The sequence below is a fragment of the Oncorhynchus masou genome, chromosome 8, assembly GCF_036934945.1.
Source record: "Oncorhynchus masou masou isolate Uvic2021 chromosome 8, UVic_Omas_1.1, whole genome shotgun sequence".
Classification (NCBI taxonomy): Eukaryota; Metazoa; Chordata; class Actinopteri; order Salmoniformes; family Salmonidae; genus Oncorhynchus; species Oncorhynchus masou.
Window position 1 is genome coordinate 46,473,619 of NC_088219.1, and position 24,158 is coordinate 46,497,776.

Here is a 24,158-nt window from a genome sequence, read left to right on the forward strand (position 1 = left end):
GCAGACGCAGTACCCATCTGACATAATCGGTGTTGTACAATGCCGCTGGAAGCCTTAGGAAGTGCGACATAACCCATATCCCACTGTGAATTCGATAGGGGCTGAGTTCAAAAACTACAAACCTCAGATTTCCCACTTCCTGTTTGGATTTTGTCTGAGGTTTTTGCCTGCAATATGAGTTCTGTTATACTCACAGACATCATTCTAACAGTTTTAGAAACTTCAGTGTTTTCTATCCAATACAAATAATAATATGCATATATTAGCATCTGGGACATAGTAGGAGGCAGTTCACTCTGGGCACGCTATTCATCCAAAGGTGAAAATGCTGCCCCCTATCCCAAAGAAGTCAAATCAAATTGTATATGTCACATGTGCCGAATACAACCTTACAGTGAAATGTTTACTTACAAGCCCTTAACCAAGAATGCAGTTTTAAGAAATTACAACAAAAAAGTAAGAGATAAGAATAGCAAATAATTAAAGAGAAACAGTAAATAACAATAGTGGGGCTATATTACAGGGGGTACCAGTACAGAGTCAATGTGTTAATATGCGGGGGCACCGGTGTCGATGTAATTGAGGTAATTATGTACATGTAGGTAGAGTTATTAAAGTGGCTATGCATAGATAATAACAGAGAGTAGCAGCAGTGTGGGGGGCAATGCAAAAGACTGGGTAGCCATTTGATTAGATGTTCAGGAGTCTTATGAAATAACACATATGGAATCATGTATACCACCCCTACCTTGTCACAAAACAACTGATTGGCTCAAACGCATAGACCAAACAGAGTTTGCCAGTGCTGTGATAAGATATTGTGTAAAATAATGAATCTGAAGAATTTATATGCACTGTATGTTTGTAAGCTGTTAAACTCTGGCCCCCTCTGGTGGTATTTTCTAAACGACGCATACTGTTGTATACTACTCTCATGAAATAAATGTTGGTTTTAAAACTATAATTCCTACTAACACATGCTTAGTACTGTTAGAAAGGAAGCAATGTGACTACTACAGAGCCCGAGATACAGCAAACCCCCCCCAAAATGTTTTTTTTGAGTGATGGGGGTCCCCACAATTGTTTGGGGAATAAGATATTTGTCTAGGTTTGAGATTTTAAATAGAAAAATATGTATATATATTAAATTAGTAGATTTGGTTATTTCAGCCACACCTGTCGCAGACTGGTGGATAAAATTGAGCACACAGCCATGCAATCTCCATAGACAAGCATTGGCAGTAAAATGGTCTTTCTGAAGAGCTCAGGGACTTTTAACGGGGCACCGCCATAGGATGCCACCTTTTCAACAAGTCAGTTTGTCCCATTTCTGCCCTTCTAGAGCTGCCCTGCTCAACTGTAAGTGCTGTTATAGTGACGTGGAAACGTCTATGAGCAACAACAGCTCAGCCGCGAAGTGGTAGGCCACAAAACCAGTGGGCGGCAGGGTAGCCTAGTGGTTAGAGCGTTGAACTGCCCCTGAACAGGCAGTTAACCCACTGTTCCTAGGCCGTCATTGAAAATAAGAATTTGTTCTTAACTGACTTGCCTAGTAAAATTAAGGTGTAAAAAAAAAGCTCACAGAACGGCACCACAGAGTGCTAAAGCACATAGCGTGTAACAATCTTCTGTCCTCGGTTGCAACACACACTAGCGAGTTCCCAACTGCCTCTATCAAATGTCTATCGAGGAGAGAGAGAAAGACTGTCGAGCCTTGGTCTGGGTTAATGCATTTGAGCCAATCAATTGTGTTGTGACATGGTAGGGTTGGTATACACAAGATATCCCTATTTACAGTCTCTAGCCAATAGTGCAAAAAAGGTATTATGTGAACAATAGGTAAGTAAAGAAATAAAACAACAGTAAAAAAAAACAGGCTATATACAGTAGCGAGGCTATAAAAGTAGTGAGGCTACATACAGACACCAGTTAGTCAGGCTGATTGAGGTAGTATGAACAGAGAGTAGCAGTAGCGTAAGAGAGGTGTTGGTGGGAGGCGGGACACAATGCAGATAGCCCGGTTAGCCAATGTGCAGTTGGTCGGCACTGGTTGGTCGGTCCAATTGAGGTAGTATGTACATGAATGTATAGTTAAAGTGACTGTGCATGTATGATAATCAGAGACCGTTCTTCGGGTCCGTACCCCTCACAGCTTTTATTTCTTTCATCACATTCCCAGTGGGTCAGAAGTTACCATACACTCAAATAGTATTTGGTAGCATTGCCTTTAAATTGTTTAACTTGGGTCAAAGGTTTTAGGTAGCCTTCCACAAGCTTCCCACAATAAGTTGGGTGAATTTTAGCCCATTCCTCCTTACAGAACTGGTGTAACTGAGTCAGGTTTCTTGGCCTCCTTGCTCTCACACATTTTTTCAGTTCTGCCCACCAATTTTCGATGGGATTGAGATCACGGCTTTGTGATGGCCACTCCAATACCTTGACTTTGTTGTCCTTAAGCCATTTTGCCACAACTTTGGAAGTATGCTTGGGGTCATTGTCCATTTGGAAGACCCATTTGCGACCAAGCTTTAACTTCCTGACTGATGTCTCGAGATGTTGCATCAATATATCCACCTAACTCTCCTCCCTCATGATGTCATCTATTTTATGAAGTGCACCAGTCCCTCCTGCAGCAAAGCACCCCCACAACATGATGCTGCAACCCCCGTGCTTCACGGTTGGGATGGTGTTCTTCAGCTTGCAAGCCTCCCCCTTTTTCCTCCAAACATAACAATGGTCATTATGGTCAAACGGTTCTATTTTTGTTTTATCAGACCAGAGGTCATTTCTCCAAAAAGTATGATCTTTGTCCCCATGTGCAGTTGCAAACCGTAGTCTGGCTTTTGTATGGCGGTTTTGGAGCAGTGGCTTCTTCCTTGCTGAGCGACCTTTGAGGTTATGTCGATAGAAGACTCGTTTTACTGTGGATATAGATATTTTTGTACCTTTTTCCTCCAGCATCTTCACAAGGTCCTTTGCTCTTGTTCTGGGATTAATTTGCACTTTTCGCACCACAGTACTTTCATCTCTAGGAGACAGAACACGTCTTCTTCCTGAGCGTTATGGCGGCTGTGTGGTCCCATGGTGTTTATACCTGCGTACTATTGTTTGTACAGATGAATGTGGTATCTTCAGGCGTTTGGAAATTGCTCCCAAGGATGAACCAGGTTTGTGGAGGTCTACAATGTTGTTCTGAGGTCTTGGCTGATTTATTTTACCCACCCGTAGTACAAACTTTAGTTTAGTTTGCCTTTTGTATTGAAATATATTTGTTTGTTTAGTACATAGCCTGACATGTGAATCCTTAAAGAGATGGGTGGGGCTAAAGCTTAACAGGGTGTGAATTATCCAGAATGGGTGTCGACAAGGAAGTGCTCTCTGGTAGGTGTAACGAAACATTCAAGGGCCATTTTCTTAAAAGTGAGATTTCAAATTTATCAACTTTCAAAGCAGAATTACTTTCCATTGTTTCCATTGTTCCTTCCCTGTAGTGTATGATATACACTATATACACTATCTACTTTTATCCAATGTAAAAAACACAAATTCAAATTTTGCTACATAAGACCGAATCGAGACGGTCGGTCACACATACTTGAATTTGCTTGTCATCTATAGTGATGATGGCAGAAGTCCGACTGACAACTTTATCAGGATGAGGAATTGCCAACGTCAAGCTCTTTCCATAAGCTTAATCTCTCATGAAGCAAGCTAAATGATACATGTTGTTTACTTAGCTAGCTAGCTAGCTACAGATGAAGTTGGAAGATAACATACAATTAGGTTGGAGTCAATAAAATTCATTTTTCAATCACTCCACAATTTTCTGGTTACAAACTATAGTTTTGGCAAGTCAGTTAGGACATCTACTTTGTGCATGACACAAGTACTTTTTCCAACAATTGTTTACAGACATTATTTCACTTATAATTCACTGTATCACAATTCCACTGGTCAGAAGTTTACATACACTAAGTTGACTGTGCCTCAGAAAATTATGTCATGGCTTCAGAAGCTTCTGATAGGCTAATTGACATCATTTGAGTCAATTGGAGGTGTACCCGTGGATGTATTTCAAGGTCTTCCTTCAAATTCAGTGCCTCTTTGCTTGACATCGGGAGAAAATCTAAAGAAATCAGCCAAGACCTCAGAAAAAATGTAGACCTCCACAAGTCTGGTTCATCCTTGGGAGCAATTTCCAAATGCCTGAAGGTACCACGTTCATCTGTACAAACAATAGTACGCAAGTATAAACACTATGGGACCGCGCAGCTGTCATACAACAGCAAAGGAAGATGCTGGAGGAAACAGGAAACAAAAGTATCTATATCCACAGTAAAATGAGTCCTATATCAACATAAGATGAAAGGCCGCTCAGCAAGGAAGAAGCCACTGCTCCAAAACCGCCGTAAAAATTCCAGACTACGGTTTGCAACTGCACATCATGCAAATGTTTCCAATCAGCATGACAATAGACTTTTTATAACCCAACTACTGTTCTGAAAATCCCTCAACTTGCAATGTATTCGATGATTAAGAACTCTAAAGTGTTACATTTCTAACTCAAAACAGCATTTATTAATCAACATTTTTATGGTTTTGTTACTAAAACAAAATAATGAGATAAAAGCCATTCAAATGCGGATATTTATATTAACTACTTTTTAGTCGCATTTCCACCCAGCTCCACGACCACAGGTCAAACCTTGCTGAGATGATCAATGTATTTGTTGCATTGTTGTATCGTCAATTTCTCTAGCCAAAACATCTTGATGGTTTGACCAGTTCATATCTGCCTGTCGGCTTGGCAGAGTTACAGATGAAAGTTTTCAGTTGATGCCAAACAAGTTCGATCGGGTTTAAATCAGGAGACCTACATGTAGAGATGAAAAAAATGTTTTTAGATATACTGTAGGCCTACTGAAGGTGTTGCAGGTCTTTTATTTATTTATTTTTATTTAACCTTTATTTTACTAGATAAAGGTCTACTTACTCTGCTGGCGTCTTGACCCGGCAGTGTGTTTTGGGTCATTGTCTGCATTTGGAGAAGAAATAAAGACATTTAGCCCAACAGCCAACATTAGGTACAATAATAGAAATATACAGGTAAATAGGCCTAAATGTAACAAAATATTGCTATAATCCTACCTTGAAAGAAACAATGTGGTCCCAGAAACACCTCTCTGATATAGGGTGCAGCATATCTCTTGATGATTTCTTCCTCAAAGAAATCTCAAGTCATGATACCTGAAAAGGAGGCAGGAATGAATTATTGTGGAACACATAACAGTCCGTGAGGTGTAGGCTACAATATTTTATGTATCTTCTGGTGTGTAAATAGCCAAGCTTACCATCAAATATGGGCCTGGTCCCTGGTGAGAAATTGCCCCTCACACATGGAGTTTGAGCGGATGCTTGGGACTCGGCTTGCTTGATCTTCTTCCTTTTTTTCTGTAGCAATTTTGAGCAATTTGCTCCAGGGCCACGGTTTATTCTTCTGTGAAGATGACATTACTGAATGTCTCGCCAGCTTTGATCCATGCCTGGGCATGCAGGATGTGAATTTCTTTGTTTGTCAGACGAATCATTGGGTCGAAACTACAGAACAGCACACAACAAGCGAACACACATGGTTAATGTTCTGATCATTTTTTAAAAATATATATATATATAACATTATTATTATGTTATTATTATATAACATATATAACATTTCTTACCGAGCCTGTCCATAAGTCCACACAAGTTTACTTCAACTGTCTTCTGACTGTAATTAGAGCGAGTTGACGTTGTGCCGTGATGCCAGCAGATTACAGATTGCCTTTGCCAATCGCTTATCGTCTTCATGAATATAAGCAAGTCATGTCTGCTAAATAATCAAGTTAGGTTTCATCAGAAATAAATATTTTTAAATAACAAGGCTATATTTACAAATTAGTGAGAATGTCTCAACCCTTGTTCAAGAATTGCCTTTTTCGTGCTCACTCTAGGTTAAATGAAAACAAAATCTCCAAAATAGTGTTACTTTTTAAACAAAGCGATATTATTATTATTATTATTATTATTAATTAATTTATAAATATATATATATTATTATTTTATTACATAATATATATATATACATAATATATTTTATTATTATTATATTATAAATATATAAAAGCCCCTTAGATATTCTCAGATATTCTCACAGATCCTAATGGAAAATGCCCCTTAGATATTAATTTAGAGTCCTCCAATCCTCTAAATGTAATTATACCAGCAACAGTGTGTGAAAACCTTGTGAAGACTTACAGAAAACGTTTGACCTCTGTCATTGCCAACTAAGGGTATATAACAAAGTATTGAGATAAACTTTTGTTATTGACCAAATACTTATTTTCCACCATAATTTGCAAATAGATTCATTAAAAATCCTACAATGTGATTTTCTGGATTTATTTTCTAATTTTGTCTGTCATGGTTGAAGTGTACCTATGATGAAAATTACAGGTCTCTCATCTTTTTAAGTGGGAGAACTTGCACAATTGGTGGCTGACTAAATACTTTTTTGCCCCACTGTATATAAACATGTACGTCCAAAGGCATATAAAGGTAAGCCCTCATATTTCCGCACATTAACATATTAATTCTTATGCATAAACGTATGTCCATATAAATATACACTCACATGCAGGAATGTTACACACATGAAGTATACTAACAGATACACACACAAAAACATCACAGAACAACACATACAGTACATATGTGCTTTGCTTACTGTGTCACACTCAACATTATAGATACAATGTCACGATCGTCATAAGAAGCGGACCAAAGCGCAGCGTGGTGTGAATGCATTGTTTAATGGATGACGAAAAACACGACGTAAACTGAACAAACTAACGTGACTGCTAATGAAACAGTGCAAACATGCAACGTAACATAGACAGTCACCCACAACCCACGATGACAAAACAGGCTACCTAAATATGGTTCCCAATCAGAGACAACAACTAACACCTGCCTCTGATTGAGAACCATATCAGGCCAAACACAGAAACAGACGAACTAGACATACAACATAGAATGCCCACTCAGATCACACCCTGACCAAACAAAACATATAAACATACAAAGCAAACTATAGTCAGGGCGTGACATACAAGCGACTATCAAATATTCCCTACTCTACTAAAGACTGATATGATACTGATATGATATTTTTTTTCATGACTAAGTGAAATCTAGCAGACTAAGGGAATTGGACATTTTCCAACTCTGGACATTGCACTATTAAATTGCAGCCAGTCTTTCACAGCAGACACAGATGCTGACTTCTAAATTGACCTCTAGTCTGGCCCCTGTGTGCCATTCAGAGGTAGAATGGGCAAGACAAAATATTTAATTGCCTTTGAACGGGGTATGGTAGTCCGTATCAGCCACACTGCTTTGTCTCAAGAACTGCAACGCTGCTGGGTTTTTCACGCTCAACAGTTTCCCGTGTGTATCAAGAATGGTCCACCACCCAAAGGCCATCCAGCCAACTTGACACAACTGTGGGAAGCATTGAAGTCAACATGTGGAACGCGTTTGACACCGTGTAGTGTCCATGCCCCGACCAACTCAATATTGGGAAGGTGTCCCTAATATATGGTATCCTCATGGTAAGTATTATGGTAATATAGCTACATCTTGCCTTCAGATTGGCTGGGTGGAATGTCACCATAATGCTTCCACCTTACCAATTCTCTAAGATCTACAGGAGTAGCTAGGGAATAGGGTTTTGACCAGATTTTGCATTTAGCCACTGTAATGGAACTCTGTCATTTGGCCCTCATTTGGCCTAACCCCAAACCACATACTGACATCCCACTCCCCCTCTCTCTCCCTCCCTCCCCCTAAGGTGGTGAAGCCCGTTCCCCTGCGACCTGACGGGAGCGAGGCAGGTTGCAAGGGGGCCGAGGATGAATCCAACACGCTCACCAACGCTTCCCCCCAGCAGATCGGTGGCCTCCGCAGCCCCTCCCCTGGACACCCCTCTTCCTCCTCCTCCTCTTCCTCTGGCAGAGCCTGCGGGAAGCCTGAGTCCCCAGGGGTGCACAGGAAGAGGGCCTCGCCCGTGCCAGTGAGTAGCCACACACACATACGTAGCATGCATACACACACATATGAGAACATCAGCTATGTGTTTAAGCGTACTTCATAGTATTTGAGAATGCATAGACATATAGTTTCAAGTTTCAAAGTTTATTTGCCACGTGCACGGGATACAACCAATGTAAAACAGTATAGGGAAATTCTTACCTTGACTTCATAGCTCTTTCCCAAGAATGCAGTGATAATAATATAGATTTAAAAAAATAAAAGAACTACGATGAACTATGATGTGAGTTAAAGAAACATGAATGCAAGACATTTTATAAAAATATACCACTGATTATATATTAACCCTCTTCACTTTGGGTTTGAAGAATTGTTAAGTCCTAAGTGACTATTTATTAGACAATAACTATGAATGGGAGAGGATTAAGACTAGTTTTTCTCTGAGGCTGTCTTGATCTAATGTTGATGTAATTTTGTTATTGTTGATTTGTTGTTGTGTAGTTTCAGAGTGGCAGGGTGACCCCCCCTCGCCGGGTGCCCTCCCCAGATGGATTCTCCCCCTACAGTCCCGAGGAGACAAGTCGCCGTGTCAACAAGGTCATGAGGGCCCGCCTCTACTTACTGCAGCAGATAGGCCCAAACTCCTTCCTGATTGGAGGAGACAGCGCTGACAACAAATACAGGGTGTTCATTGGCCCACAGGTAAGAAGTGCTCGCAGTCCACTCAGACCAATGAAAAAAGATTAGACAGAATTATTCATTGGCTCACAGGTAAGAAGTGCTCGCAGTCCACTCAGACCAATGAAAAAAGAATAGACAGAATTAAAAGACTCACACTCAATTTCAAATCAACTCCCTCTACCCTCGAGGTAATAAAATGATTGGATGGGTGTTTAATATTACATAAATTCCACCTAGCCTATCAGAAGACAAGGTCACCGTATTGCCTATTATGCATATGCAGTTATTTCAAATGTATAAGTAGCTAGTTGGAATTGGGCCTTTTGTGTCAGTTTGATTTAGCTGATGCAAATTTGCGAGATTCCAACTGTCTGGCAAGATTGAGGCTAAGCTGCAACAAGACCCCAACTTTTACCAAATTGCATTTACAGCAATAGATTTTAGTTTTAAAGGGACACTTGGAATGAAGCCCTTTATTCCTTTGTTGTAATGGCGCCGGTAGGGATAGCTGCTGTTTTACGGGCTCCGAACCAACTGTGCTATTTTGTTTGTTTTTTTGCATTGTTTGTAAATTATTTTGTACATAATGTTTCTGCTACGTCTCTTATGAACAAGAAGAGCTTCTGGACATCAGAACAGCGATTACTCACCTTGAACTGGACAAAGATGTTTTCTTTAATGAGTCTGACACGAAGGATATACTGCTTAAGACCAGGACCAAATCCCTGTCATTAGCGTGAAGAAAAGATGGAGAAAAAGGGGGAAGAGAGTGGGGTGCCTTGTAAAAATTAGTCGACGAGTAGGTAAACCACCACTACCCTCTGTATTATTGGCCAACGTGCAATCGTTGGAAAACAAACTGGACGATCTACGATTTAGGATTATCCTACCAACGTGACATTAAAATCTGTAAGGCAGGCAATCTGCGAAGTATTGCCTGCCTGAGATAGAATACCTCATGAAAAGCTGTAGACCACACTATCTACCAATAGAGTTCTCATCTATATTATTCATAGCTGTCTATTTACCACCACACATCGATGATGGCACTAAGACCACAGTCAACGAGCTGTATAAGGCGATAAGCAAACAAGACAATGCTCATCCAGAAGCGGTGGTCCTAGTACCGGGTGACTTTAATGCAGTGTAACCTCTTTTCTACCAGCATGTAACATGTGCAACCAGAATTTGAAAAGCTCTAGACCACCTTTACTCCACACACAGAGACGCATACAAAGCTTTCCCTCCATTTGGCAAATCTGACTATGATTCTGCTTACAAGCAAAAACTATCAGGAAATACCAGTGACTCGCTCAATGCGGAAGTGGTCAGATTATGCAGATGCTACCTTACAGGACTGTTGTGCTAGCACAGATTGAAATATGTTCCAGAATTCATCCAATGGCATTGAGGAGGAGTATACCACCTCAGTCACCGGCTTCATGAACAAGTGCATCGAGGACGTCATCCCCACGGTGACCGTACGCACATATCCCAACCAGAAGTCATGGATTACAGGCAACCCCTGCACTGAGCTAAAGCTACAGCTTTCATGGAGCAGGACTCTAACCTGGAAGCTTATAAGACATTCCACTATGTCCTCAGACGAACCATCAAACAGGCAAAGCGTCAATACAGGACTAAGATTGAATCCTACAACACCGGCTCTGATGCTCGTCAGATGTGGCAGGGCTTGCAAACTATTACGGACTACAAAGGGAAACCCAGCCACGAGCTGCCCAGTGACGTGAGCCTACCAGATGAGCTAAATGCCTTTTATGCTTGCGTCGAGGCAATCAACACTGAAGCGTACATGAGAGCACCAGCTGTTACAGACGACTGTGTGATCATGCTCTCCGTTGTTTGTTTTAAACTCATCCTCAAAACACTCTCCTACAACCCGCCTCACCAATTTATATTTATAAAAAAGTATAAAAAAGTATTATTTACCTCAAGTCTGAAATCATCCATGAAGCTAGCCAGAAACTCCAAACTCCAAGAAGCTAGCCAGAAACTAGCCAGAAGCTAGCCAGAAACTAGCCAGGAGCTAGCCAGAAGTTAGCCAGGAGCTAATCCAGAAGCTAATCACAAGCTGGGTCAGGAGCTGGCCGGAAACTGGCCAGAAGCTAGCCAGGAGCTAGCCAGAAGCTAATCCAGAAGCTAGTTGGAGTTTTCGTCGATTCCGGAGCGAGCATCGGTTGTTCCGGAGCTAGCCACCTGAGGAGTTCCATCAATCGCTCCTGGGCTGCGGTCACCTGTACGGACCCGTTTTGCTGCCTGCGCGGAGCCCCGCCGGGCCTTCACGGCTGAACTGCCGACGTTGTCTACCCGAGGGAGTTATCCATCTGGTTCCTCCGTCGCGACGTTGCCTGGGCGCCCATCTGCGGCCTGCTAGCCATTAGCTGTCTTATCGGCTGCTATCTGAATAGATAATCGGACAATTTATTTATTTATTTTTATTGTTATTGTTATTTTTTTCTTCTTCTGGGCCTCTAGCTATATCTATTGTTTTTATTTTTGTTGTTGTTGTGTGATTTGGATTGGTCCCCTCTACCACACGGAACCCCACTAATCTACTGACGGAGCGCAAGAGGTGGCTAATAACAGACGTCCATCCTATGCTAGCTTGCTACCGATGGCCTGGCTGGCTGTCTGGATCGCCGTGACCCCCAACCAACCTCTCCACTCTGGACCCTTTTGATCACTCGACTAAGCATGCCTCTCCTTAATGTCAATATGCCTTGTCCATTGCTGTTCTGGTTAGTGTTTATTGGCTTATTTCACTGTAGAGCCTCTATTCCTGCTCACCATACCTTATCCAACCTATTAGTTCCACCACCCACACATGCAATGACATCTCCTGGTTTCAATGATGTTTCTAGAGACAATATCTCTCTCTTCATCACTCAATACCTAGGTTTACCTCCACTGTATTCACATCCTACCATACCTTTGTCTGTACATTATACCTTGATGCTATTTTATCGCCCCCAGAAAACTTCTTTTACTCTCTGTTCCAGATGTTCTAGACGACCAATTCTTATTGCTTTCAGCCGCACCCTTATTCTACTCCTCCTCTGTTCCTCTGGCGATGTAGAGGTGAATCCAGGCCCTAAAGTGCCTTGCTCCACTCCTATTCCCCAGGCGCTCTCTTTTGACAACTTCTGTAACCGTAATAGCCTTGGTTTCATGCATGTTAACATTAGAAGCCTCCTCCCTAAGTTTGTTCTATTCACTGCTTTAGCACACTCTGCCAACCCGGATGTTCTAGCTGTGTCTGAATCCTGGCTTAGGAAGACTACCAAAAATTCTGAAATTTTAATTCCAAACTACAACCTTTTCAGACAAGATAGAACTGCCAAAGGGGGCGGTGTTGCAATCTACTGCAAGGATAGCCTGCAGAGTTCTGTCCTACTATCCAGGTCTGTACCCAAACAATTTGAACTTCTACTTTTAAAAATCCACCTCTCTAAAAACAAGTCTCTCACCGTTGCAGTCTGCTATAGACCACCCTCTGCCCCCAGTTGTGCTCTGGACACCATATGTGAACTGATTGCCCCCCATCTATCTTCAGAGCTCGTGCTGCTAGGCGACCTAAACTGGAACATGCTTAACACCCCAGCCATCCTACAATCTAAACTTGATGCCCTCAATCTCACACAAATCATCAATGAACCTACCAGGTACCTCCCCAAAGCCTTAAACACGGCACCTTCATAGATATCATCCTAACCAACTTGCCCTCTAAATACACCTCTGCTGTCTTCAACCAAGATCTCAGCGATCACTGCCTCATTGCCTGCATCCTTAATGTGTCAGCGGTCAAACGACCCCCACTCATCACTGTAAAACGCTCCCTGAAACACTTCAGCATGCAGGCCTTTCGAATCAACCTGGCCGGGTATCCTGGAAGGATATTGATCTCATCCCGTAAGTAGAGGATGCCTGGATATTTTTTTTAAATGCCTTCCTAACCATCTTAAATAAACATGCCCCATTCAAGAAATTTAGAACCAGGAACAGATATAGCCCTTGGTTCTCCCCAGACCTGACTGCCCTTAACCAACACAAAAACATCCTATGGCGTTCTGCATTAGCATCAAACAGCCCCCGTGATATGCAGCTGTTCAGGGAAGCTAGAAACCATTATACACAAGCAGTTAGAAAAGCCAAGGCTAGCTTTTTCAAGCAGAAATTTGCTTCCTGCAACACTAACTCAAAAAAGTTCTGGGACACTGTAAAGTCCATGGAGAATAAGAACACCTCCTCCCAGCTGCCCACTGCACTGAAGATAGGAAACACTGTCACCACTGATAAATCCACCATAATTGAGAATTTCAATAGGCATTGCACCCCCCACAGCAACTCGCCCAAGCCTTCCCCATTTCTCCTTCTCCCAAATCCGTTCAGCTGATGTTCTGAAAGAGCTGCAAAATCTGGACCCCTACAAATCAGCCGGGCTAGACAATCTGGACCCTTTCTTTCTAAAATTATCTGCCGAAATTGTTGCCACCCCTATTACTAGCCTGTTCAACCTCTCTTTCGTGTCGTCTGAGATCCCCAAAGATTGGAAAGCAGCTGCGGTCATCCCCCTCTTCAAAGGGGGGGACACTCTTGACCCAAACTGCTATAGACCTATATCTATCCTACCATGCCTTTCTAAGGTCTTCGAAAGCCAAGTCAACAAACAGATTACCGACCATTTCAAAATCTCACCATACCTTCTCTGCTATGCAATCTGGTTTCAGAGCTGGTCATGGGTGCACCTCAGCCACACTCAAGGTCCTAAACGATATCTTAACTGCCATCGATAAAAAACATTACTGTGCAGCCGTGTTCATTGATCTGGCCAAGGCTTTCGACTCTGTCAATCACCACATCCTCATCGGCAGACTCGACAGCCTTGGTTTCTCAAATGATTGCCTCGCCTGGTTCACCAACTACTTCTCTGATAGAGTTCAGTGTGTCAAATCGGAGGGTCTGCTGTCCGGACCTCTGGCAGTCTCTATGGGGGTGCCACAGGGTTCAATTCTTGGACCGACTCTCTTCTCTGTATACATCAATGAGGTCGCTCTTGCTGCTGGTGAGTCTCTGATCCACCTCTACGCAGACGACACCATTCTGTATACTTCTGGCCCTTCTTTGGACACTGTGTTAACAACCCTCCAGGCAAGCTTCAATGCCATACAACTCTCCTTCCGTGGCCTCCAATTGCTCTTAAATACAAGTAAAACTTAATGCATGCTCTTCAACCGATCGCAACCCGCACCTACCCGCCTGTCCAACATCACTACTCTGGACGGCTCTGATTTAGAATACGTGGACAACTACAAATACTTAGGTGTCTGGTTAGACTGTAAACTCTCATTCCAGACCCATATCAAATATCTCCAATCCAAAGTTAAATCTAGAATTGGCTTCCTATTTTGCAACAAGCATCCTTCACTCATGCTGCCAAACATACCCTTGTAAAACTGACCATCCTACCAATCCTTGACTTTGGCGATGTCATTTACAAAATAGCCTCCAATACCCTACTCAACAAATTGGATGCAGTCTATCACAGTGCAATCCGTTTTGTCACCAAAGCCCCATATACTACCCACCATTGCGACCTGTATGCTCTCGTTGGCTGGCCCTCGCTTCATACTCGTCGCCAAACCCACTGGCTCCATGTCATCTACAAGACCCTGCTAGGTAAAGTCCCCCCTTATCTCAGCTCGCTGGTTACCATAGCATCTCCCACCTGTAGCACACGCTCCAGCAGGTATATCTCTCGAGTCACCCCCAAAACCAATTCATTATTTGGCCGCCTCTCCTTCCAGTTCTCTGTTGCCAATGACTGGAACGAACTACAAAAAGCACTGAAACTGGAAACACTTATCTCCCTCACTAGCTTTAAGCACCAACTGTCAGAGCAGCTCACAGATTACTGCACCTGTACATAGCCCACCTATATTTTAGCCCAAACAACTACCTCTTTCCCTACTGTATTTAATTTATTTATTTTGCTCCTTTGCACCCCATTATTTTTATTTCTACTTTGCACATTCTTCCATTGCAAATCTACCATTCCAGTGTTTTACTTGCTATATTGTATTTACTTTGCCACCATGGCCTTTTTTTGCCTTTACCTCCCTTATCTCACCTCATTTGCTCACATCGTATATAGACTTGTTTATACTGTATTATTGACTGTATGTTTGTTTTGCTCCATGTGTAACTCTGTGTCGTTGTATGTGTCGAACTGCTTTGCTTTATCTTGGCCAGGTCGCAATTGTAAATGAGAACTTGTTCTCAACTTCCCTACCTGGTTAAATAAAGGTGAAATAAAATAAAAAATAAAAATAAATTAAAGATGATGCAATCTCTATCGCACTCCACACTGCCCTTTCCCGCCTGGACAAAAGGAACACCTATATGATAATGCTGTTCATTGACTACAGCTCAGCATTCAACTCCATAGTTCCCACAAAGCTCATCACTAAGCTAAGCTCATCACTGACCCCAGGACTTAACACCTCTCTCTGCAACTGGTTCCTGGACTTCCTTACCCCAGGTGGTAAAGGTAGGCAACAACACATCTGCCACGCTGATCCCCTCAAAGGTGCATGCTTATTCCCCTCCTGTACTCTCTTTTCATCCACTACTGCGTAGCCAAGCACGACTCCAACACTATCAATAAGTTTGCTGATGACACAACAGTAGTAGGTCTAATTACTGACAACGATGAGAGAGCCTATAGGGAGGAGGTCAGAGACCTGGTAGTGTGGTGCCAGGACAACAACTTCTCCCTCAGTGTGATCAAAACAAACGAGCTGATCGTGGACTATAGGAAGAGGAGGGCTGAACAGGCCCCCCTTCCTGTAGACGGTGCTGTAGTGGAGCAGGTCGAGAATTTCAAGTTCATTGGTGTACACATCACCAATGAGCTATCATGGTCCAAACACACCAAGACAGTCGTGAAGAGGGCACGAAAACACCCTCAGGAGAATGAAAAGATTTGGCGTGGGTCCCCAGATCCTCAAAAAGTTATTTCGAGAGCATCCTGATCGTTTGCATCACCGCCTGGTATCACAACTGCTCAGCATCTGACAGTAAGGCGCTACAGTACGGCCCAGTACATCACTGGGACAAGCTTCCTGCCATCCAGGACCTTTACACTAGGCGGCGTCAGAGGAAGGCCCCAAAAATTGTCAAAGACTCCAGTCACCCAAGTCATAGACTGTTCTCTCTGCTACCGCAAGGCAAGCGGTACCGGAGCGCCAAGTCTAGGTCCAAAAAGCTCCTTAACAGGTACTGGTACCCCCTCTATATAGACTCGTTATTGTTATTTAATTTTCTTGTGTTACTTTTTCTTTTCTTTTTACTTTTGTTTATTTTGTATTTATTTTCTTAACTATATTTATTGAACTGCATTGTTGGGTAAGGGCTTGTAAGTAAGCATTTCATGGTAAGGTTGTAAGGGCGCATATGACAATTAACATTTTATTTTATTTGATCTACTTCCACAGAGTCAGATGAAGTCATGGATACCATTTGTATGTATTTTAGGAAGTTAAGATGTAGTTTTGCGAGCCAATGTTAACTAGCGTTAACGCAATGACTAGAAGTCTATGGTATCTACTAGCATGCTAGCTTGCGCTAACGCTAATTTTCAACTTCCTTAAACTGCTTGCAAAGACATAAAAAAAGATATCCATGAGTTCCACTTACTCTGGGGAAGTAGATAAAGAGCCTCATTGCCAAAATCCTGAAGTATCCCTTAAGAATTTACTTTATTTGTACATTGGCCAGCTTGTTTTTTTTACCCAGCCATTTGCTACTATAGAGATGGATTGATGTAGAGCTCCATTGCCTCTTACTAAAGGTTTACACTACCTTTGTCAAAAGTGATGCACTATATGTGGACTACAGTGACATTTGGAACACACCCAATGATTCTTAATCAGATGTAGATTAAATTGGGCTCCTGAGTGATTTTTGACTGAGTGTTCTGTCGAAAAAGGGAAGTTGCTGTAGATGTGTGTGTTTTTGCATCTCTGTGTGTGCTTGTGTGTCTGTGTAGCAATTTATGAGTGTGTGCATGCGACCATAATGGAGTGTGTATGTGACCACTGTATGTATATACACACACATTCATGAGTAACCCCCGGTCTGCATTCATCCTCTCCTCTCTCTGTAGACCTGTAGCTGTGGCCGAGGGGCATTCTGTATCCACGTCCTATTTGTCATGCTCAGAGTCTTCCAGCTGGAGCCCTCAGACCCCCTGCTCTGGAGGAAAAGCCTCAAAAACTTTGAGGTAACCTTCCAGCAACCAACCAACATGCCCTCTAACCAATCTGTATAATTCCCCTTATCCACCATAGTGCTTGAACTGTGCTGGACAGGACAATGTGGAAAGCCAATATCCGTGCCAGCACAGTACGGTTCGGGTCAGCACAATAGTGTGAAAGGGGTATACATGATTTGTTGAACCCATTGTATGTAATGACCAATTTTCTAAAAACTTAAGAGCAAGAATATGTCCATTTTAGAATATGTGACTAGCCACCTGGATTCGGTCTTATGTAGCAAAATTTGAAATGGTGTTTTTTTTTTTACATTGGATTAATGTAGAGACTCAGAGCTACAAAATGGTATATCCTACTGCATTGTTGGGGAACAATGGGAAAGTAATTCTTCTTTGATAAACTTATAAGTTGATAAACTTATAAACTCAATGGCCTTTGAATGTTTTGGTACCTAGTGAAAAGATCTTCTTTGTCTACACCCATTCAGCATCGTTCACACCCTCTTAAAGTGTAGCCCCACCCATCTTGTTTCGAGCGCACCCCTGACGCTCTGGCCAATGATTTGTTTACCTATGGATAACATGAAAAGAGTCTATCCAGCTCTGCTGGCAACAATCTCATTACTCTTCTTTGCAGACGTTTACTGACACGGGCCGTATTCAACACGTGATGTCCACATTAGCTTAAGACATGTAGCTAGGTAGTTAAACAATGAACCTAGCTAGGTAAACAATGTGTAAAATAACACACGTCACGTAACGTTAGCTAACGAGCCAGCCAGCTAACGTGAGCTAGTTAAACAACAATGAGCATAGTACCAAATCATGTCGTTAATACACTGCATGAATATGCTGGGAACTAACTAACCAGGTTCAATGTTAGCTAGCTAAAACTAGGCTCTAACTAGCAAAGCAAACAGCTCTGGAATACAAATAATAACATCAGTTAGGGAGCCAGCCAGCTAACGTTAGCTAGTTTGCTAACAGTACACTTTAGCTTGAAATGAAGCCACTTTCTGTCAAAATTACAAACATGTAATATCTAAAAATTCTGCTAGCTAATGCTAGACTATCTTACCTGTATACATCATCATGCATGATGGACGCGTCTCCCTGTCATGGATGCCATGCCAGAGTTGCCCTTTGTTTGAAGATGTAATCCGGTTTTCTCTTTAGCTATCCAACTCTAACTCCACCGATTTCAAAACATGATCCTCCAGAGAGTGGACACTTAGCAATGCAGCTCCACTACACAATACTTAAAAAAAAAGCTGTATTCGACAGGATTACCAACAGACTGACCAGCTCAAATAGACAGAAGTTCTCTATTTGGTAGACCAATCATCTCTCCTCTCTCGGCATGTCCAGCCCACTCATTAGCTCAGCCAATCATGGCTAGTGTTAAGGTTGCTGACTTTTTCTGCGGCTTAACCAACAAGGCTCGTAATTTAGCAATTTTATTCGTATTTACAAATGGCATACAAGTTTGTTATTACGGCACATGAAAGTTCACATGTTCGAGAAAGGCATTTCTGCCCAAAAAATGCATTTTGATTAAAAAATATATTTTTTACGTTCAAACGGCTCGTGTGAAGTTGTGACTTGTGACATACGTCTAGTTTCCTGAATCGGGTCGCATATGTCCATTTACATTGAGGATAACCTTCAGTGACTTGCACTGTATTGAATGCACATTAGATATACGCAGATACTTCATGATGGTTAAGATTGACCTCTATGATAAACTGGCTCCGGGGTGAAGTTTCCCCTAGGGACAGATCTAGGATCATCTTCCTCTGCCCCAATCCTAGCCTTAATCACAAGTGGGGAAAATGCTAAACTGACCCAAGATCAGCATCTAACTGTATCATTGTCTCCACGTCGTCCAGGTGGAGAGCTTGTTCCAGAAGTATCACAATCGCCGCAGCTCGCGCATCAATGCGCCATCGCGCAACACCATCCAGAAGTTTGTGTTGCGCATGTCTAACCCCCACACATCCTGTCCATCCAGCACCTCCAGCACCTCCAGCAAAGAGAGCAGGTAGAGTAGACCCACACACGCACATGAACAGTCAATCGCACACAGATACACCAGGTTTAGATGTTGTACTGTAAAACCTATTTTGATACATGTTTTGATAGATGTTTAGATTTTTACATTAACAGTACACTGATTCTTTGGAGAACCAAAAATGTTACTGGCTAATTGCTCCTTTATTTGTATCTTTCCTTTCTTTTTCCGTCTTTCTGTCTCTTAATGTTTCTCTCCCCTGTACCTCTCTCTCGTGCTCTCTCTCTCGCACTCTTTTGTGCTCTCTCTCGCTCTCTCTCCCTTTGTCCCGATCTCCCATGTCTTTCTTCATCCCTCTTTCTTTCCCCTAATCGATTTCTCTCTCTCTATCCATCGAACCCTTTCTCCCCCCTCTCTGTCAGTAGTCTGAAGGATGAGGAGGAGCAGATGTGTCCTATCTGTCTGTTGGACATGCTGGACGAGGAGAGTCTGACTGTGTGTGAGGAGGGCTGCAGGAACAAACTGCACCACCACTGCATGTCCATCTGTGAGTACAACTGTACACTATCAAAAACGGTGGAGGCTGGTGACTTGACAAATTGAGGAGAATGAGACCCACATAATAGGCATGGACCACACAAAGACGACAAAGTGTGTTTCAAACTATTTTAACCTAAAACATTTAATAAAGATACAAATAGTAACATATTATGGGAGTGTGAATGAGGGCTACTTATAGTGTTGGGAAGGGATCACAGCAGTGATAAAATGAGGGTATGAGGCATGAGTTGAGATGTTCAGAGGCTTGACTTCAGTGCAGGACAGGGGTTGAGGTGTTCAGAGGCTTCAGTGCAGGACAGGCTCATCATGGACGGATGGTGTTGGAGAAGAGCTCTACTCTTCCACTGAGGACAGGACAGGATTTGACTGAGAAGGCAAAAACATCAACACAGTTAGACAAAAGAACTAAGAATGAGCTAGTCCAAGAAAGGACTAAAATCACATTGATTTTTAATAATGTGATTGTGTTTGTGTATGTGATTGACTCTACATACAGTAATGAGAGAAAATTGACAAGGCTACTCACAATGTGTCATGTCTTGTTATGTCTGTTCCTGTCCTTTTTCACTCTGTCTCTCTCTGCTGGTCTTTTTAGGTTACCTTCTCTGTCTCTCATTCTTCAGCTGTTCTACATCTCCCCTAACTAGCTCATTCACTCTTTCCCACCTGTTATCTCTTCCCCCTCTGATTAGGTCTCTATTTCTCTCTCTGTTCCTGCTACTTTCAGTGTCTGATTCTTGTTTGTGTTTTTGATGCCAGAAGCAAGCTGTCGTCCCGTTTGCTTCCACCTTGTCCTATCCTGTCGGAGTCTGCCTGGCAGGTGCATCCTGCATTATACTAACGTTCTTTTTGTTCCATTGACTACGTTGGAAGAGGATTTATGCCATTCCTGTTTTTCATTAAAGAACTCTGTTTTCTGTTAAAACCGCTTTTGGGTCTTCACTCAAGTACATAACAGAAGAATCAGACCAAGAATGGACCCAGCGGCTCCGGACCCTTTTCACTCCGCCGTCGAGATCCAGGGAGCGATGCTAGGCAGACACGAGGAGGAATTGTCTGCTGCTCGACATGCCGTTGAAACCCTGGCCGTCCAAGTCTCCGACCTCACAAGACAGGTTCACCAACTCCACCTCGATCCACCGCCCACTTCCAGGGTTTCCGAGTCTCCGGAGCCCAGGATCAACAACCCGCCGTGTTACTCTGGGGAGCCCACTGAGTGCCGCTCATTCCTCACTCAGTGTGATGTGGTGTTCTCTCTCCAGCCCAACACTTACTCCAGGAGCGCAGCCCGCATCGCCTACGTCATTTCTCTCCTTACCGGACGGGCGCGTGAGTGGGGCACGGCAATCTGGGAGGCGAGGGCTGAGTGTATTAACCAGTATCAGGACTTTAAGGAGGAGATGATACGGGTTTTTGACCGTTCTGTTTTTGGGGAGGAGGCTTCCAGGGCCCTGTCTTCCCTATGTCAGGGGAATCGATCCATAACGGATTATTCTATTGAGTTTCGCACTCTCGCTGCCTCTAGTGACTGGAACGAGCCGGCTTTGCTCGCTCGTTTTCTGGAGGGTCTCCTCGTCGAGGTTAAGGATGAGATCCTCTCCCGGGAGGTTCCTTCCAGTCTGGACTCCTTAATAGCTCTCGCTATTCGCATAGAGCGACGGTTTGATCTTCGTCGCCGAGCTCGTGGAAAGGAGCTCGCGTTCTCCGTTGCTCCCCTCTCCACATCACTGCCACCTGCCGCATCACTGCCACCCTCCTCCGCCGGCTCGGATGCTGAGCCTATGCAGCTGGGGGTATCCGCATCTCGGCCAAGGAGAAGGAACGGAGAATCACCAATCGCCTCTGTCTCTACTGCGGCTCCGCTGGTCATTTTGTCACCTCATGTCCAGTAAAAGCCAGAGCTCATCAGTAAGAGGAGGGCTACTGGTGAGCGCAACTACTCAGGCCTCTCCTTCTGGATCACGCACTACCTTTCCGGTCCATCTCCGCTGGCCCGGTTCATCTGCTTCCTGCAGTGCCTTGATAGACTCTGGGGCGGAGGGCTGTTTTATGGACGAGACCTGGGCTCGGGAACATGACATTCCTCTCAGACAGTTAGGGAGCCCACGGCCTTGTTCGCTTTAGATGGTAGTTCTCTCCCCAAGATTCAGCGTGAGACGCTGCCTTTAACCCTCACTGTCTCTGGTAATCATAGCGAAACCATTTCTTTTTTTAATTTTTCGTTCACCTTTTACACCTGTTGTTTTGGGTCATCCCTGGCTAGTGCGCCATAACCCTTCTATTAATTGGTCTAGTAATACTATCCTATCCTGGAATGTTTCTTGTCATGTGACCTGTTTAATGTCTGCTATCCCTCCTGTTTCCTCTGTCTCTTCTTCACAGGAGGAGCCTGGCGATTTGACAGGGGTGCCGGAGGAGTATCACGATCTGCGCACGGTGTTCAGTCGTTCCAAGGCCACTTCTCTCCCTCCACACCGGTCGTATGACTGTAGTATTGATCTCCTTCCGGGAACTACTCCCCCGGGGTAGATTATACTCTCTGTCGGCTCCCGAACGTAAGGCTCTCGAGGATTATTTGTCGGTTTCGCTCGCGCCGGTACCATAGTCTCCTCCTCCTCTCCCGCCGGAGCGGGGTTTTTTTTTGTTCAGAAGAAGGACGGGTCCCTGCGCCCATGCGTGGATTATCGAGGGCTGAATGACATAACAGTTAAGAATCGTTATCCGCTTCCTCTTATGTCTTCAGCCTTCGAGATCCTGCAGGGAGCCAGGTTTTTCACCAAATTGGACCTTCGTAACGCCTACCATCTCGTGCGCATCAGGGAGGGGGACGAGTGGAAGACGGCGTTTAACACTCCGTTAGGGCACTTTGAATACCGGGTTCTTCCTTTCGGCCTCGTTAATGCTCCAGCTGTCTTTCAGGCACTAGTTAACGACGTCCTGAGAGACATGCTGAACATTTTTGTTTTCGTTTACATGGACGATATCCTGATTTTTTTCACCGTCTCTCTCGATTCATGTTCAGCACGTGCGACGCGTCCTCCAGCGCCTTTTGGAGAACTGTCTTTATGTGAAGGCTGAGAAGTGCACTTTTCATGCCGCCTCTGTCCCTTTCTCGGTTCCGTTATTTCCGCTGAGGGCATTAAGATGGATCCCGCTAAGGTCCAGGCTGTCATTGATTGGCCCGTTCCTAAGTCACGCGTCGAGCTGCAGCGCTTTCTGGGCTTCGCTAATTTCTATCGTCGTTTCATCCGTAATTTCGGTCAGGTGGCAGCTCCCCTCACAGCCCTTACTTCTGTTAAGACGTGCTTTAAGTGGTCCGTTTCCGCCCAGGGAGCTTTTGATCTTCTTAAGAATCGTTTTACATCCGCACCTATTCTTGTTACACCTGACATCTCTAGTCAGTTTGTTGTTGAGGTTGACGCGTCAGAGGTGGGCGTGGGAGCCATTCTTTCTCAGCGCTCTCTCTCTGACGGCAAGGTCCATCCTTGCGCGTTTTTCTCTCATCGCTTATCGCCGTCAGAACGTAACTATGATGTTGGTAATCGCGAACTGCTCGCCATCCGCTTAGCCCTAGGCGAATGGCGACAGTGGTTGGAGGGGGCGACCGTTCCTTTTGTCGTTTGGACTGACCATAGGAACCTTGAGTACATCCGTTCAGCCAAACGACTTAATGCGCGTCAGGCTCGTTGGGCTCTGTTTTTCACTCGTTTCGAGTTTGTTATTTCTTATCGTCCGGGCTCAAAGAACACCAAGCCTGATGCTTTATCTCGTCTCTTCAGTTCTTCTGAGGTCTCCACCGACCCCGAGGGGATTCTCCCTGAGGGGCGTGTTGTCGGGTTGACTGTCTGGGGAATTGAGAGGCAGGTAAAGCAAGCACTCGCTCACACTCCGTCGCCGCGAGCTTGTCCTAGGAACCTTCTGTTCGTTCCCGTTCCTACTCGTCCGGCCGTTCTTCAGTGGGCCCACTCTGCCAAGTTAGCCGGCCACCCCGGCGTTCGGGGTACGCTCGCTTCCATTCGCCAGCGTTTCTGGTGGCCCACTCGGGAACGTGACGCGCGTCGATTTGTCGCCGCTTGTTCGGTCTGCGCGCAGACTAAATCTGGGAACTCTCCTCCTGCCGGCCGTCTCAGACCGCTTCCCATTCCCTCTCGACCGTGGTCTCACATCGCTTTAGATTTTATCACCGGACTGCCTTCATCAGCGGGGAAGACAGTTATTCTTACGGTTGTCGATAGATTCTCTAAGGCGGCTCATTTCATTCCTCTCGATAAGCTCCCTTCTGCTAAGGAGACGGCTCAGATCATTATCGAGAATGTTTTCCGAATTCATGGCCTTCCGTCTGACGTCGTTTCCGACAGAGGCCCGCAGTTCACGTCTCAATTTTGGAGGGAGTTTTGCCGTTTGATTGGGGCTTCCGTCAGTCTCTCGTCCGGCTTTCATCCCCAGTCTAACGGTCAAGCCGAACGGGCCAATCAGACTGTTGGTCGCATTTTATGCAGTCTTTCTTTTCGTAACCCTGCGTCT

At 44.0% G+C, this 24,158-nt stretch overlaps 1 protein-coding gene across 1 annotated transcript in view; it reads left to right on the forward strand.

Annotated features, from left to right (window-relative positions):
• Window positions 1-24,158, forward strand: part of LOC135544749 (mitogen-activated protein kinase kinase kinase 1-like) — a 130,161-nt gene that overhangs the window by 38,150 nt on the left and 67,853 nt on the right. The window contains exons 3-7 of the mRNA XM_064972612.1: window positions 7,889-8,110; window positions 8,590-8,790; window positions 16,955-17,071; window positions 18,952-19,103; window positions 19,496-19,620. Of these exons, the coding sequence (XP_064828684.1) occupies window positions 7,889-8,110; window positions 8,590-8,790; window positions 16,955-17,071; window positions 18,952-19,103; window positions 19,496-19,620 (817 nt within the window). The remainder of the gene's footprint in view (window positions 1-7,888; window positions 8,111-8,589; window positions 8,791-16,954; window positions 17,072-18,951; window positions 19,104-19,495; window positions 19,621-24,158) is intronic.